Source organism: Candoia aspera, chromosome 1 (genome assembly GCF_035149785.1).
Source record: "Candoia aspera isolate rCanAsp1 chromosome 1, rCanAsp1.hap2, whole genome shotgun sequence".
Lineage (NCBI taxonomy): Eukaryota > Metazoa > Chordata > Lepidosauria > Squamata > Boidae > Candoia > Candoia aspera.
Window position 1 is genome coordinate 295,605,933 of NC_086153.1, and position 12,068 is coordinate 295,618,000.

General features: G+C 40.5%; 1 protein-coding gene across 1 annotated transcript; it reads right to left on the bottom strand.

Moving 5' to 3' along the window:
• Positions 1-913: 913 nt before the first annotated feature.
• On the bottom strand, positions 914-8,677 carry PROX2 (prospero homeobox 2). Its single transcript, XM_063290111.1, has 3 exons — positions 7,241-8,677; positions 2,221-2,415; positions 914-1,324 (listed from the first exon to the last, which is right to left on the bottom strand). Exons 1-3 carry the CDS (start codon positions 8,105-8,107, stop codon positions 1,139-1,141), a joined length of 1,248 nt encoding a protein of 415 aa, XP_063146181.1. The 5' UTR covers positions 8,108-8,677; the 3' UTR covers positions 914-1,138.
• Positions 8,678-12,068: the final 3,391 nt, after the last annotated feature.

Consider the following 12,068-nt stretch of genomic DNA (forward strand, 5'->3'; position numbering starts at 1 on the left):
AGATTTTACATAACTTCAGGCTTGAACTCTGTCAGAATTAGGGAGGGAATAGTACTTCAACCCAGGTACAACTAAGGATGACTGAAGCCTGTCATGGACTGAGAATGAAATGAAGACATGAGCATGACAGACATCAATATTGTGAGGATTCAGTAGAACTTGCTATAAATTAATATTTTCTTTGAAGGGGGAGCTACAAGGTGTAAGTTTTAATGTAGATGCTATTTAATAATAAACGTACTGACCCTCTTTTTAAACCATTAGTTTCTAAGGGTAGCTCAGTTTTGCTGAGGGTCCTGTAAATTCTATTAGGACCATCTAAGAAAAGTTGAGTGTGCCTAAATTCCTTTCAGATTAATACAATGGACTATTTTATGGGTGTATATTCTGAGAAAAAACTAACAGTTTAAATGGATGTATCAGATAGTTGTACATGAGCACTATCTTCTTAACATTTAATTCAATAGATTTCAAGGAAATCTTTCATACCTATAATTTGTTGGATCATGCTGTTGACTGATCGCACTGTAGCTTAGCTCTGAACTGAGATTAAGTAGGACCGTAGAAAACAATCCTTGATGAAACAGTGTTGCCTAGTGGGGCTTCAGAAACATGCCTTCTCTGTCATGGCATCTGACTTATGGAACAGCCTTCCCCCAGAGATACAGATGGCCCCAACCCTGTTGGCCTTCAGAAAACTGGTGAAGACTTGACTTTTCCCCCAGACACTGATCCAGGATGTTGATGGAGTTGGTGGGTGGGTGAATGCAAGTTTTATTGGGGCCTCAGTATTGTTTATTGTTTATAATTGTCTTTTTAGGTACAGTACTCTGTTTTTATTCTGTTGCTGCACAGAGTTCCTTCTGGTAGATCGGTAGCTATATAGGTTTGTGAAATAAATAATAAAACACACAAATGACATAACCATTTAGGGATTCAGCAGAAAAAGTTCCTGCAGACATTCTAAAAATGTCCCTTTCATACATTTATAAAATATTAGAATACTGATACTGCTTTCTCTGTTGATTCAGATTTCAGATTTCCAACTGCTGTGTTAGTATGTACAGTAGTCAAAACTTACACAGCAGTGAATGTACAATCATTTCAGTCACATGCTAGCTGCCATGATCATTGTACATTAACCTTGGGTAAATTCCTTATGGCAGTTAGAGGATTTAAATACATCTGGGATCTCAGTGTCAAGTTTGGAAATTATTTTGTAGATTGGTTTTTTCCAGGAAGGATCCAAGTCCCGCCCTGCTCTGACAGCACTAAAGAACTCCTGAAGGGTCAGACTGGCAACATCCAAGAAACCATCAGGAACCTATGAAGACAGAAAGAAAAATTTAGGAATATGAAATACTCTGTTAGTTTGGCACCTGTGTGATCAATGATCAACCTCATTTTAGCAAAGCCCCTGTACTGTAGCGTTTAATGGAAACTACCTCTATTCCCCGGGATACCATTAATTTTACATCATAACTGATAAGTTGTGAGTTCTTGGTCCTGGTTCTTTCTACCCATAACCATTCATGGTTTGATGTCAGAATTTGATTCTGCCAAGCAGGGACTCATCTGTGCAGAAGTTCTTACTTAGTTATTCTATTACTCATTGTTCTGTACCTCCTTCTCTAAATAACTTTATATGGTTCACAATCTAAAAACATCAACATAAACGTCCATCCACCAACTGCCTCCAAAAAAAGTAGTTAAAAAGAGCTGCCCAGTCACCATCAGACTTAGTGTCAAACTCCTCAAGAAAACACGTCAGAGGAATCAAGCATGCATTTGGGGCTGTGTATTCCAGTGAACAACTGCTCAAGTACATATGCCACATGATGTGTCTATAATTTAAGCAGCTACCATTGTTACACTGTCATTAAATCTATTTGGAATAAGGAACAGAACTTCTCTGTTTCTCTTATCAGATAATTCAGGTGGTATTCCAACACCCCAAGTCTATATATAGGTGGCATTGGAATGTATCCAATATCACAATTTTTCAAGATGCAGTGCTGTGGAACAGCTTCCTCAGTTACAGATACACAATAAATTAATATTTGCAAGCTACAGTGATTACTGTGGTATACTGATTTGAAGGGATTGTGGATGGTGCCTTTTCTGTGGTACTCAAATAAACTCATAATGTTCTGAAATAGTAAATAGAGAAAAGTCCAGTTTGGAATAAAAGTCAGAACTCAAAATCAATCATAGTCTCACCTCAAAATCATTCCCTTTGTTGTAATGGACATTAAGGATCCGGAAGAGCTCAGAGTCCCTAGTAACAATGAGATCATTGAGTTCTGTAATTCCTTCCAACAGGGCTTGCCTCGCAAACTTTTCCATCTGGATGTAATAAAATTCACGGAAATTGCTAAACCACTTGATGAGTTGGGAGGTGATACAGCGAGTGAACTGTTAAAAAGAGCAGTTAACATAGCATTATATGCTAAATTCTATTTTCTCTGGGCACTACATGGTATTTTATTGTGTGTGTACTTCCTCTGAAAACATTGCTTACAGGTAGCCTTCATGTAACAAAGGTAACTGGGACCGGAATTTCCATCGCTAAGCAATGTAGTTGTAAAGCATGATGTCACATGATCACACCACTTAGCAATGGAAATTCCAGCACTCCCAGTTGCTGTCATTAAGTGAATTACCATGGATTGTTAAGCAAGAGCATCACGTGGTCACCAGTCCTGCTGGCTTCCCCATTGACTTTGCTTGTAGGAAGCCAGCAAAGATTGTTCATGTGACTGTGGGATACTGCAATGTTGTAATCATGAGCAGATCTTGATCACGTGACCTCAGGGACGCTGCGACAGCCAGAACGTGAAGGACTAGTCATAACTACCACCCATTCAACACTGTCGTAAATTTGAATAGTCGCTGAATGAGTGGTCATTAAGTGAGAGCCATCTGTACAGTGTAAATCTGCAATTACTTTGTACACACTGGCAGATAATATAATTGGTACTTAATGCTTGCATCATCTTTGCTTACCTTCTCAGTTTTCACAAGCATCCATGCTCTGCTATTGGAGATTTTGAATCTCCAAAATCTGCTATACATTAACAATGAAATACCTGAAGTTGAGTAAGTTTACCTGTATATCTAGAAAATAGGCTTTCAACAGGGAAGATGTGGGATAGCGAGAGAAGAAGAACATCAGTTTAGCCTTTTTCAGATGGCCAGGGGTCAAAGCTTCCTGGATTTAATCTGGAGTCAAGGAAAAAATTGTTTGCCCAACTTGGGGCTGTACAGCTATCTGGATTCATAGCACATATTGGGAATACCTTAAACTAAAAACAACTTTTCCTGCAATTACAAATCAGCTGCAGAGGGCACCCATGCAAGCCCAAGAAAACATTTCTGCTTTAATGAGTTCCCAGGAGCAGATGCTACTTGAAAGCCCAGGTGTGATCCAAATCCTACTTTGCTCTTCACATCAGGATCTCTGCGCAGCCCTATCAGTGCTATACAGGTAGTTTTCGACTTATAACCACAATTGGGACCAGAATTTCCATCGTTAAGTTGTTGCAGTCATAAGCCAAGTCACCACATGACCGCACCCAATTTTACATCCATTTTTACGGCAGTTGTGAAGTGAATTCAGATTCCCCAATGGGTGTTTTTTGCCAGAAAATGGCAAAAAAGTTGCAAAATGCGATCACGTGACTGCGGGATGCTGCAACCGGTCGTAAATGTGAGCCGGTTGCCAAGTGCCTGAATTGCGATCATGTGACCACAGGGCGGTGGTGTGACTTTTGAGACACTTGGAAGTGCTTTACAGGTCATAAAGTGCCCATTCCAAGGCCATTGTAACTTTGGGCCATTGTTAAATGAATGGCCATAAGTTGAGAACTACCTGTATGTTGCCTCCTAGGGTTCCTTTCTATTGATGTGCTGTATAGCAGTGTTATCAGGCAGGACTCTGAGGCAAAAATCTAGGATCTCACTTGGAAGACATGTGAAGTAATACACGTTAGCACCTAAAGGGTGATATCTCTGCAAGAATATGAAGACCAGATTATAAAAATCCCTAATAATACCACTATTACTGAGATCCCACGCAATGGAGTTTAGCAACAGAGCAATGGAGTTTAGCGACAGAGACCTATTTTTGATTTTGTGCTTCATCTGGTAGACTGATGGATACAATATTTCTTGTGTTTGTTCCAAGCAGATTAAAGACTACAGTACAGAAAGTGTGAATTACTGGGAGAATATGCTCCAAGTTTAAAAGCTTCACATTCAGATCCCAGTACAAGGAATACTTGGTAAATGTAGTATTTTCTTAAGCAATAGTGATTACAGTAGTTTCCTTCTTTATTAATGCAGCGTGCAGGACTCAGCTTGTCAGATAAGGGGGAAATAGTAAATTGAGAAGTCAAATTGTTGCAACATTATTGAGCACAGTCTGTATTGTACAGTAAAACCTTAATTTTACAAACCTCCAGCAGATTTTGAATGACAGATAGAATTTTAGCTTGGACTTCACCCCCTAAGAACAAAATCCAGTTTCCGAAGTACTTTGGACAGTTGGCATAATTTATGTCATTTGTGTAAATTTCATCAGTTGCATACTTACATAATAGAAATATTCCATCATTTGTGTAATTAACTATGCAACTACCTTAAATTTATGGAAATGACACAATTGCATTACAGGTAGTCTTCGAGTTACGACCATTCGTTCAGCAACCATTCAAAGTTACAATGGCGCTGAATGAAGGGACTTACACCCAGTCCTCAAAGTTCCGGCCATTGCAACACCCCCACGGTCACATAAACAAAATTCAGGCGCTTGGCAACCAGCTTGCACTTACAACCAGTTGCAGCATCCGAGTCACGTGATTGCCATTTGCAACCTTTCCTGATAACTTCCCACAAGCAAAGTCAATAGGGAAGCCAGCAGGGAAGGCTGCAGGTTGCTCTGGTAAGTCTCCCCCATCCACCTCCCAGTCTTTCTTTCTCATGCACTTCCCCCTCCTTCCCCCTTTGCTCACGTGCACGCACCCACCCTCTGCTCACTCACACATACCACGCCCTCCTTCCCCACTTTGCACTCTCATACCCCCAGTATCCTCCTTCCCGAGCTTCCCTGCCCATGGGCACACACATGCATCCACCAGCACCCTCCTTCCCTGCCTTTCCTGAGCTCACGCCACACTGCAGCACCCCCTCCCCCAACTCTCACGTGGCCTGCCCCGGGCCACCCAGGAACTCCCCAGTTCCCTGCAGCACCTCCACCCCTGCACTCCTTACCTGGGACTCCCTCCACTTCCTGCTTCATGACCCATGCATCTTGGGGTTACGACGGCAACCGGGACTGCCTGGACTGCTGTTGTTAAGTGATGCAGTCACATGACATCAAGCTTTACAACCGCATCACTTAGCAATGGCAATCCTGGTACAATTCCATCATAACTTGAGGACTACCTGTAATTAATTTTGTGAATTGCGATTTAAGAAACACCCCTTCCTCCTAAGTGGTCATAACGTTGAGGTTTTACTGTATTCTTCCCCTTAAACATCAAGGGCAGACTCCCCTATTAGGGTAGGAGTGGGCAGCTCTATCAATAGGCAGCATAGTTCATTTGTGCCATTTGCATTTATTTTCTTGAAAATCATCCAGGCTGTACAGATAGATTTAACCTAATTAAAGTAGCCAGGTCCATGCTTTAAAACAAGTGCATAAAAGAGTTTAACTAGATTTAGTTCCTTTCCCCATCATAACGTTATAGTGATGAGAGAAGTTGCACCTGGCAGAATTGTTACATTTACGTCTCTCTTAAAAATGCAATACATTGTATAGGATTTGCACGTATCTTGCTCTCTACATTACACAGTATAAAGCAAAGCTGGTGAGCCTTTGGCACTCGACTTTGCTACAGTATTCTTCAACAGCAGCCACACTAGTTAGACCAACTAGGAGTATTCTAGAGTTAGGATGAGGTGGATTAATTTGATTGGAGGGTTTGAGATTTTCTAAATGAGCTATATGGACTTTCTTCTCCTACATTAATGAACTCCTATACTGATAATGTTCTGTTGGCTCAAGGAGTTATGCCAGGCTTTCCAGGGCAAGTCAAATGTTGCACTGGAAAAGCAGGTGAGGCCAGAATCAGTTGCCGTTGGAAAAGTTGAAGGCAATCAATTCATTGCCATAAAAAGTAGACTCTTGGGTATTTTTGTGTACAGCATAACATTTCTCTCTTCAGTGACAGCTTTCATTTTAAGCAGGCATTTAAATTTCATCTTACAAGTTAGAAGGAAATAGCATGGTTCAGGCTCTAGATCAAGGTAATACCCTGGTTCAGGCATCTTTCTTGTTACCAAGGAATGCGCTATTAATTTATTTGGCAACTGACAACTAAAGAGATGTGGCTAGTGGCATTATATCACATAGGCAGCGATAAAGTTTTCAAACTGTTTTTGGAGGTTTCAGAGGAAACAGTGCCTTAAGGCAGTCTTGCATTTTGCCCCTTAATCCCCTGGGGAAAAATAGGCCCAATCTTTTTTTGTGGTGTCACTTTTTTTAAGGGGATAAAATGCAAGATGTAGAGCCCTCATTTCATTCATAATGTCAGGAAATATTGACGCTAACCACTTCAGAAATGCTTTGGGAGTACTAAGTGGGTATTAATGGGATGCATACAGGTTGCCTCTCCTATCCTAAATGATGATAGTGGTTGACCCCACCCTATGCAAAGGTGTCTTAAAGAGCCCCAAAGGATATATGTCTTGCTGAGAAGTACACTCCATCCACCATGGCCTGCATTTCAGCAAACATTGCATTTGTAGAAGGAAGAGAAGCCAAACTTTCCACTTCAGATTTATGGGATGTTGGATATTGTTGTTTCATGACTGAGGACTTCAGTTTGACTGGTTGCCATGGCACTTTTAAGGACTCAGGAGATACTATTCCTGGAGGAGGACTATCCCAATGGCCTTTTTGACCACAGAATAGCATCTGGCTAAGAATACCATTCTCTTGAACTTCAGAGGTCAAGATCAAGGGGTAATTCACTGGTGCCATTTGGCAAGGTTTTCTCTCCATTTTTGATTGGATGGGATGAATAGGAAAGCCTGGAGATTTTTCTGTGATTAACGATATGGGACCTTTAGGAGAAGAAACCTTGGGAAGCCACTTACTGGATGTATTTCCTCCAGCATCTGTCCCTACGGAATTACTGGGCAATTGGGATTGAAGACTTGATGGTTGAGGCAAGACCTTTTTCAAAACTGAGTCTACAGCATGTGTTATTACCTGTATTAATTCTTGCTTTAATATTTCTGAAAGTGTTCTTTCTTCCAAATTTTGAATGCCTGTATCTTCTTTCTCTGGCAGCACAAGCCCTCTTATCTTGGATGTGCTTTTCCATAAATAATCTTTACGTTGGTCACAACACGCCACTTGACCGTTGGTGTCTAACTTTGGGTCATACACCTTCAACAAGCCCATAGTTCTCTGTATACTTTCTTGGCTTGGACCAGAATCCTCTTCCTCATAGTGTTGAAGAAACCTCTCTCGAAGTTGCTTCAGCTGATGTTGCAAAGCATGGAGCTGTTTTTTCAGCTGAAGGAATTCTTCTGCTGAGATGCTGCTTCTAGGAGGCCTTGCCAGCGAAATTCCTGGGAAACTTTGCTGTTGAGGAAGTTTCTGCTTCCTCTTGTTCTGTCTGTAGCTCTCCTTTACTTTCTCAAAATCATGTTGATCCTCTTCCTCTAGAATACCAGACACTATTGAGTTTGGCATGATACTCATTCCCTGGATAATATTTTCCACTCTAGCCCTCTTAGCTTGTAGGTGTTCATTATGGAACTGACTGGTGTTACTAAAGCCATAGACAGGCAATGGACTCATGGAAATGGCTTCCCTAGAAGACGTGTGTTCAGTTTTCTGTGAGGAGGGGAGAAGAGAGCTTGTATCTGGCTCGCTATTTACTTCTGACTGATTAAGAAGATGTGATATTATAGATTCATAGTAAGGAGGCCGAAAAGAATAATTTCTTCCAGCACAAAACTCTCCTTTTTGTCCATCTACGCATACAGAACTAGGAATATAATTACACTGATTAGCAATATTATTCACATTCATATCCCTTTCTTCTTTCAGGGTGAAGAATTTATATCCAGCAAAACAGCAGAAATTATAGAGTGAAATACAACGTTTGATTTTGAGAACACGGATGCCTTGTGATTTTGTTTTTTATACTTTAATTAGCCAGGAATCTGGAGCAGAAAGAAACAGTAAAATATATTCTCCAGTACTTAAACATACATATGATTAACTGTCAGCATACAATCAGTCCTGAGAACTCTTTGAATAAAATAGTCAACGCAAGAAAAACAGACAATAAACACTAATATCTAGGTGTTTGTGGATTAAATTTTACATCCTGCCCCAAGGGAGTATATTTAAAACATTCCTAAAGAGAGGCTTGCGGGTGAGTATGAAGAGAACAATCTTTGCTATGAGGCTCAAAGTGTGAAAAGACAGATCACTGGATTTATCACTGTATCATTTAATCTTCTTGGTTATATCCCTAGTATTTGGAATTTATCAAGACATCAAGATTTCTGGACATTTTGGATATGGGGTCTGGTTAAAAAAATTATATAGTACTGGAAGTAGAAATCACATGCAAAAATGGATTGTTGATATGTACTATTTTGTTGTTTTTCTGTCCCTTTTGTGTTTCAATTGGTTTTTGACAAAAGGACCAGGAAGAAAACATTATGATCCATTTTTTTGAATTGTTTATGATATAATTTTGCAGGCTCTCCCTCCTTTTAATTGTGTTGCTGTGGATTAAAGTTGATACTATCTTGCATTGTTCATACTGTTTTATGTATATGTACATTTCATTTCTGTTAATTAATTTGAAACAATAATAAAATAAACATAATCTAAGTTGGAAGCTTAGCAGAGGCTGGTGTGGTTAGTACTTGGATGGTAAACCACCAGGAGTGTAAGCTAGATTGAGAACTGAAAAACATTCCAGAAGAAGGCATAGCTACTGCATGGTTATATTGATATCACCAGGAATCAAGCTTGACTTGAGGGTGTTCCTACCTTTACGTCCCCCCACCTCCAAATAAGCTGAGTTAATAGCATACTGACCACTCATGCAGATTATTAGCACAGATGCAGTATGTGCATAGTAAGGAACTTCAGCCAATAACTCAGCCAGTGCTTTCTGCACTAGGTGTAAGTTCTGAACCAGTTCTGATAGCAGCCACACATATTACATATAAAAGCATCCCTCTTTTGAGAGTATAATGCAGAAATTACTGCAACCCAGCTGCCCTGTCTAGAAATGGGCACATCTTGTATACCAGCCTAAGTTAGCAATAGGTGTTCATAGACATTAAGGTCGGCAGGGTGTCCAGCTGACCAAGATAGTTTGGGAAGCAAGCTCAAACTGTAGGGGAACCATATCAGGTAATTCCTTTAATTTCCAGTCGAAGGAACATTTGATCCATAATGCCTCTATTTTATCAGGATTCAAAGTCAATTTTACTGGACCTCATTCACTCTGCTTCTGTGCTCAAGCACCTGTCTATTGACTTTTCTCTTTCAAACGTCACAGAAAAATATTGCTGGATCTCATCAGTATGATGATGACATTTTGTCACACCTGAAAGTTTTCTAAAATGAAAGATGTTTATTTTTTTCTTAATCTGCACCTATGTGCTGACTCTTCTAATGTACTTTTTCTATAAGGCAATGTAGTCTTGTTGCTGAATTGGATTCCAAGAGTGAGATTACTTTGGAATATGTCCTACATGAATTCAGTCTCCAAATCTGTGCTTATTGGCTATATTAATTTCAGAACCATCAACTACATTCTCATCTCCTTGTTTCATTCCTCTGAATGAAGAGAAATATGTAGGCATCAAACAGTGAATCATTTCCCAGTCTAATGTTCTCTCCAAAACAACCTCTCAGTATCTGGTTATGAGGCTTTAAGCCACATCAAATGAGATGCTACCAGTGATCAAAGGTATCTTTGCAAACCTCAGAACTACAGTTATAAAAATAATACAAAGAAAACAAGTTTACAAGAAAAATCATGACAAATAGATGCATTTACAAATCTATAAAGTCAAACTGTTAAGAGGGGAAAAAATCACAGCATCACTCCATGCATAGACTACCCAACACTGACCTCTTTTCTTGTGTTTCCAGACATAAAACACTTACCTTGACTGTCTTGTCCTTTGAAAGCATCTGAAGCCTGCTGTTGAGTGAGAAAGGGGCAGAACTGTCAATAAAGAGCTCTGTTATCCCTGTACCACAGTCACAGATAGGGAGTGAGGGAAATCAAGAGCAGCCAACCAGTTTGAGGAGCCTATGAATATGCAAAAAAAACAAAATCCGTATCATGTATATTCAGGCTTCCTAGTACACAGAAAGGCTTGAGACACTGTAGTTCTGAAGAGAGTGCTGAAAGCAATAATGGACAGTAGCATCACTTCCCATCATACAAACATTTATGTTATGCCGTTGGACCACTGGACAAATAGTACTATTGGTTAAGAGTCATTATCCCTACGATGCTCGTCTTTTCTTGTATAATGGATATTTTGTGAAAAACAAACAGATGCAATGGAAAATGAAGTTTTGTGGTAGAAGGTGTTATCTGATTCTCTCCCAGCCACTAATAACATACTACTGTTACTGATAACATACTGTTGCACTGGCTTTGGCTGCTACTCCTCTACAGGTAGTCCTCACTTAGCAATAGTACTTGGGACTGGAATTTCTGTCATTAGGCGATGCAGGCACAAAGCACAATGTTACATGACTGTGACGCTTGGTGACAGCAGTTTGAGCAGTCCCCAGTTATTGTCATTAAGTGAATTACCATGGGTTGTTAAGCAAGGACCTCACGTGACTACAACTTCTGACTTCCTGCCGGATTCCCCATCGACTTTGCTTGTGGGAAGCCAGCAGGGAAGGTTGCAAATCGCGATCCCGTGACACCGCAATGGTCAGAAATTGGGCTGATTGCCGAGCACCTGGATTGCGACCAGGGGGCGCTGCAACGGCCTGAACTTTGACAACCAGTCGTAAGTACCACTCATTCAGTGCCATTGTAAGTTCAAATGGTTGCTGAACAAGTGGTCATTAACCAAGGACCCCCTGTACATTACTTAGAAACAATTGACTGAAATGTCCTATAAACTAGTCAATCAGTGTTGCAGAGCATTTGTAGGATAATTTATTCTGTTTAGGCGCTTCCTAAGTCCAGAATGACTCTGGGTAGCTCACAATATAACCAAGAGAATAAAATATGATATAATTCAAAAAGACAAAACCAACAAAAACAAATAGAGTAAGGATAAGACGGTGGATCTGGTCAACAACACACAAACAAAATCTTGTATCAACCAAGATTGCAAGGGGCTCCAGCCACCCTAACCCAAGGCCTGGGAGAAGAGCCGGTCCTTAAGGCCCTTTGTAACACTATCAGAGTGGGAGCTAGCCATGTCTCAGGGGGGATCTCTTCCCAGAGAAAGCTCTCAAATGTTGCAGCTTTTTGAAATGACCTACCACTGCTGGAAAGCCAGTTTTCAGTGCCAGAGTACACTGTAGTCAACAAGGCAACCTTCATCTGATTATAATTTTTCTTTAAGGTAGTCTAACCAAAGAGAACATACATTCAAGAGTCCTGTTCATGTAATGTGGGTAGTGTTACCTCAGATCATGGCTGAAGCACGTTTAGACTAGGGTTCAGCAATGTTACCCTCTAGCTGTTTTTTAACTTCAACTCCCATCAGCCCTCTTTGCTGCCCATTCTGGCTAGAGCTGATAGGAGCTGGAATTTCACACTGGGAGGGCATCTGTGCTTCAGAGGGAAGCTAGTCCAATATAAGTAGCTATATACCCCAGTTGTTGCAGTTTCTGCAAAGGGGAATGAAAGACAGGCTTGTGGGGGGATTGAGTCAAAATGGCAGCCACAACCATGCAGTCAATACTCTGACCCCTTTTTGTGGAACACAGGCTAAAAAGGAGTGGGTTTAAAATTGCATGGCTGTGGTTGCCAGCTTAA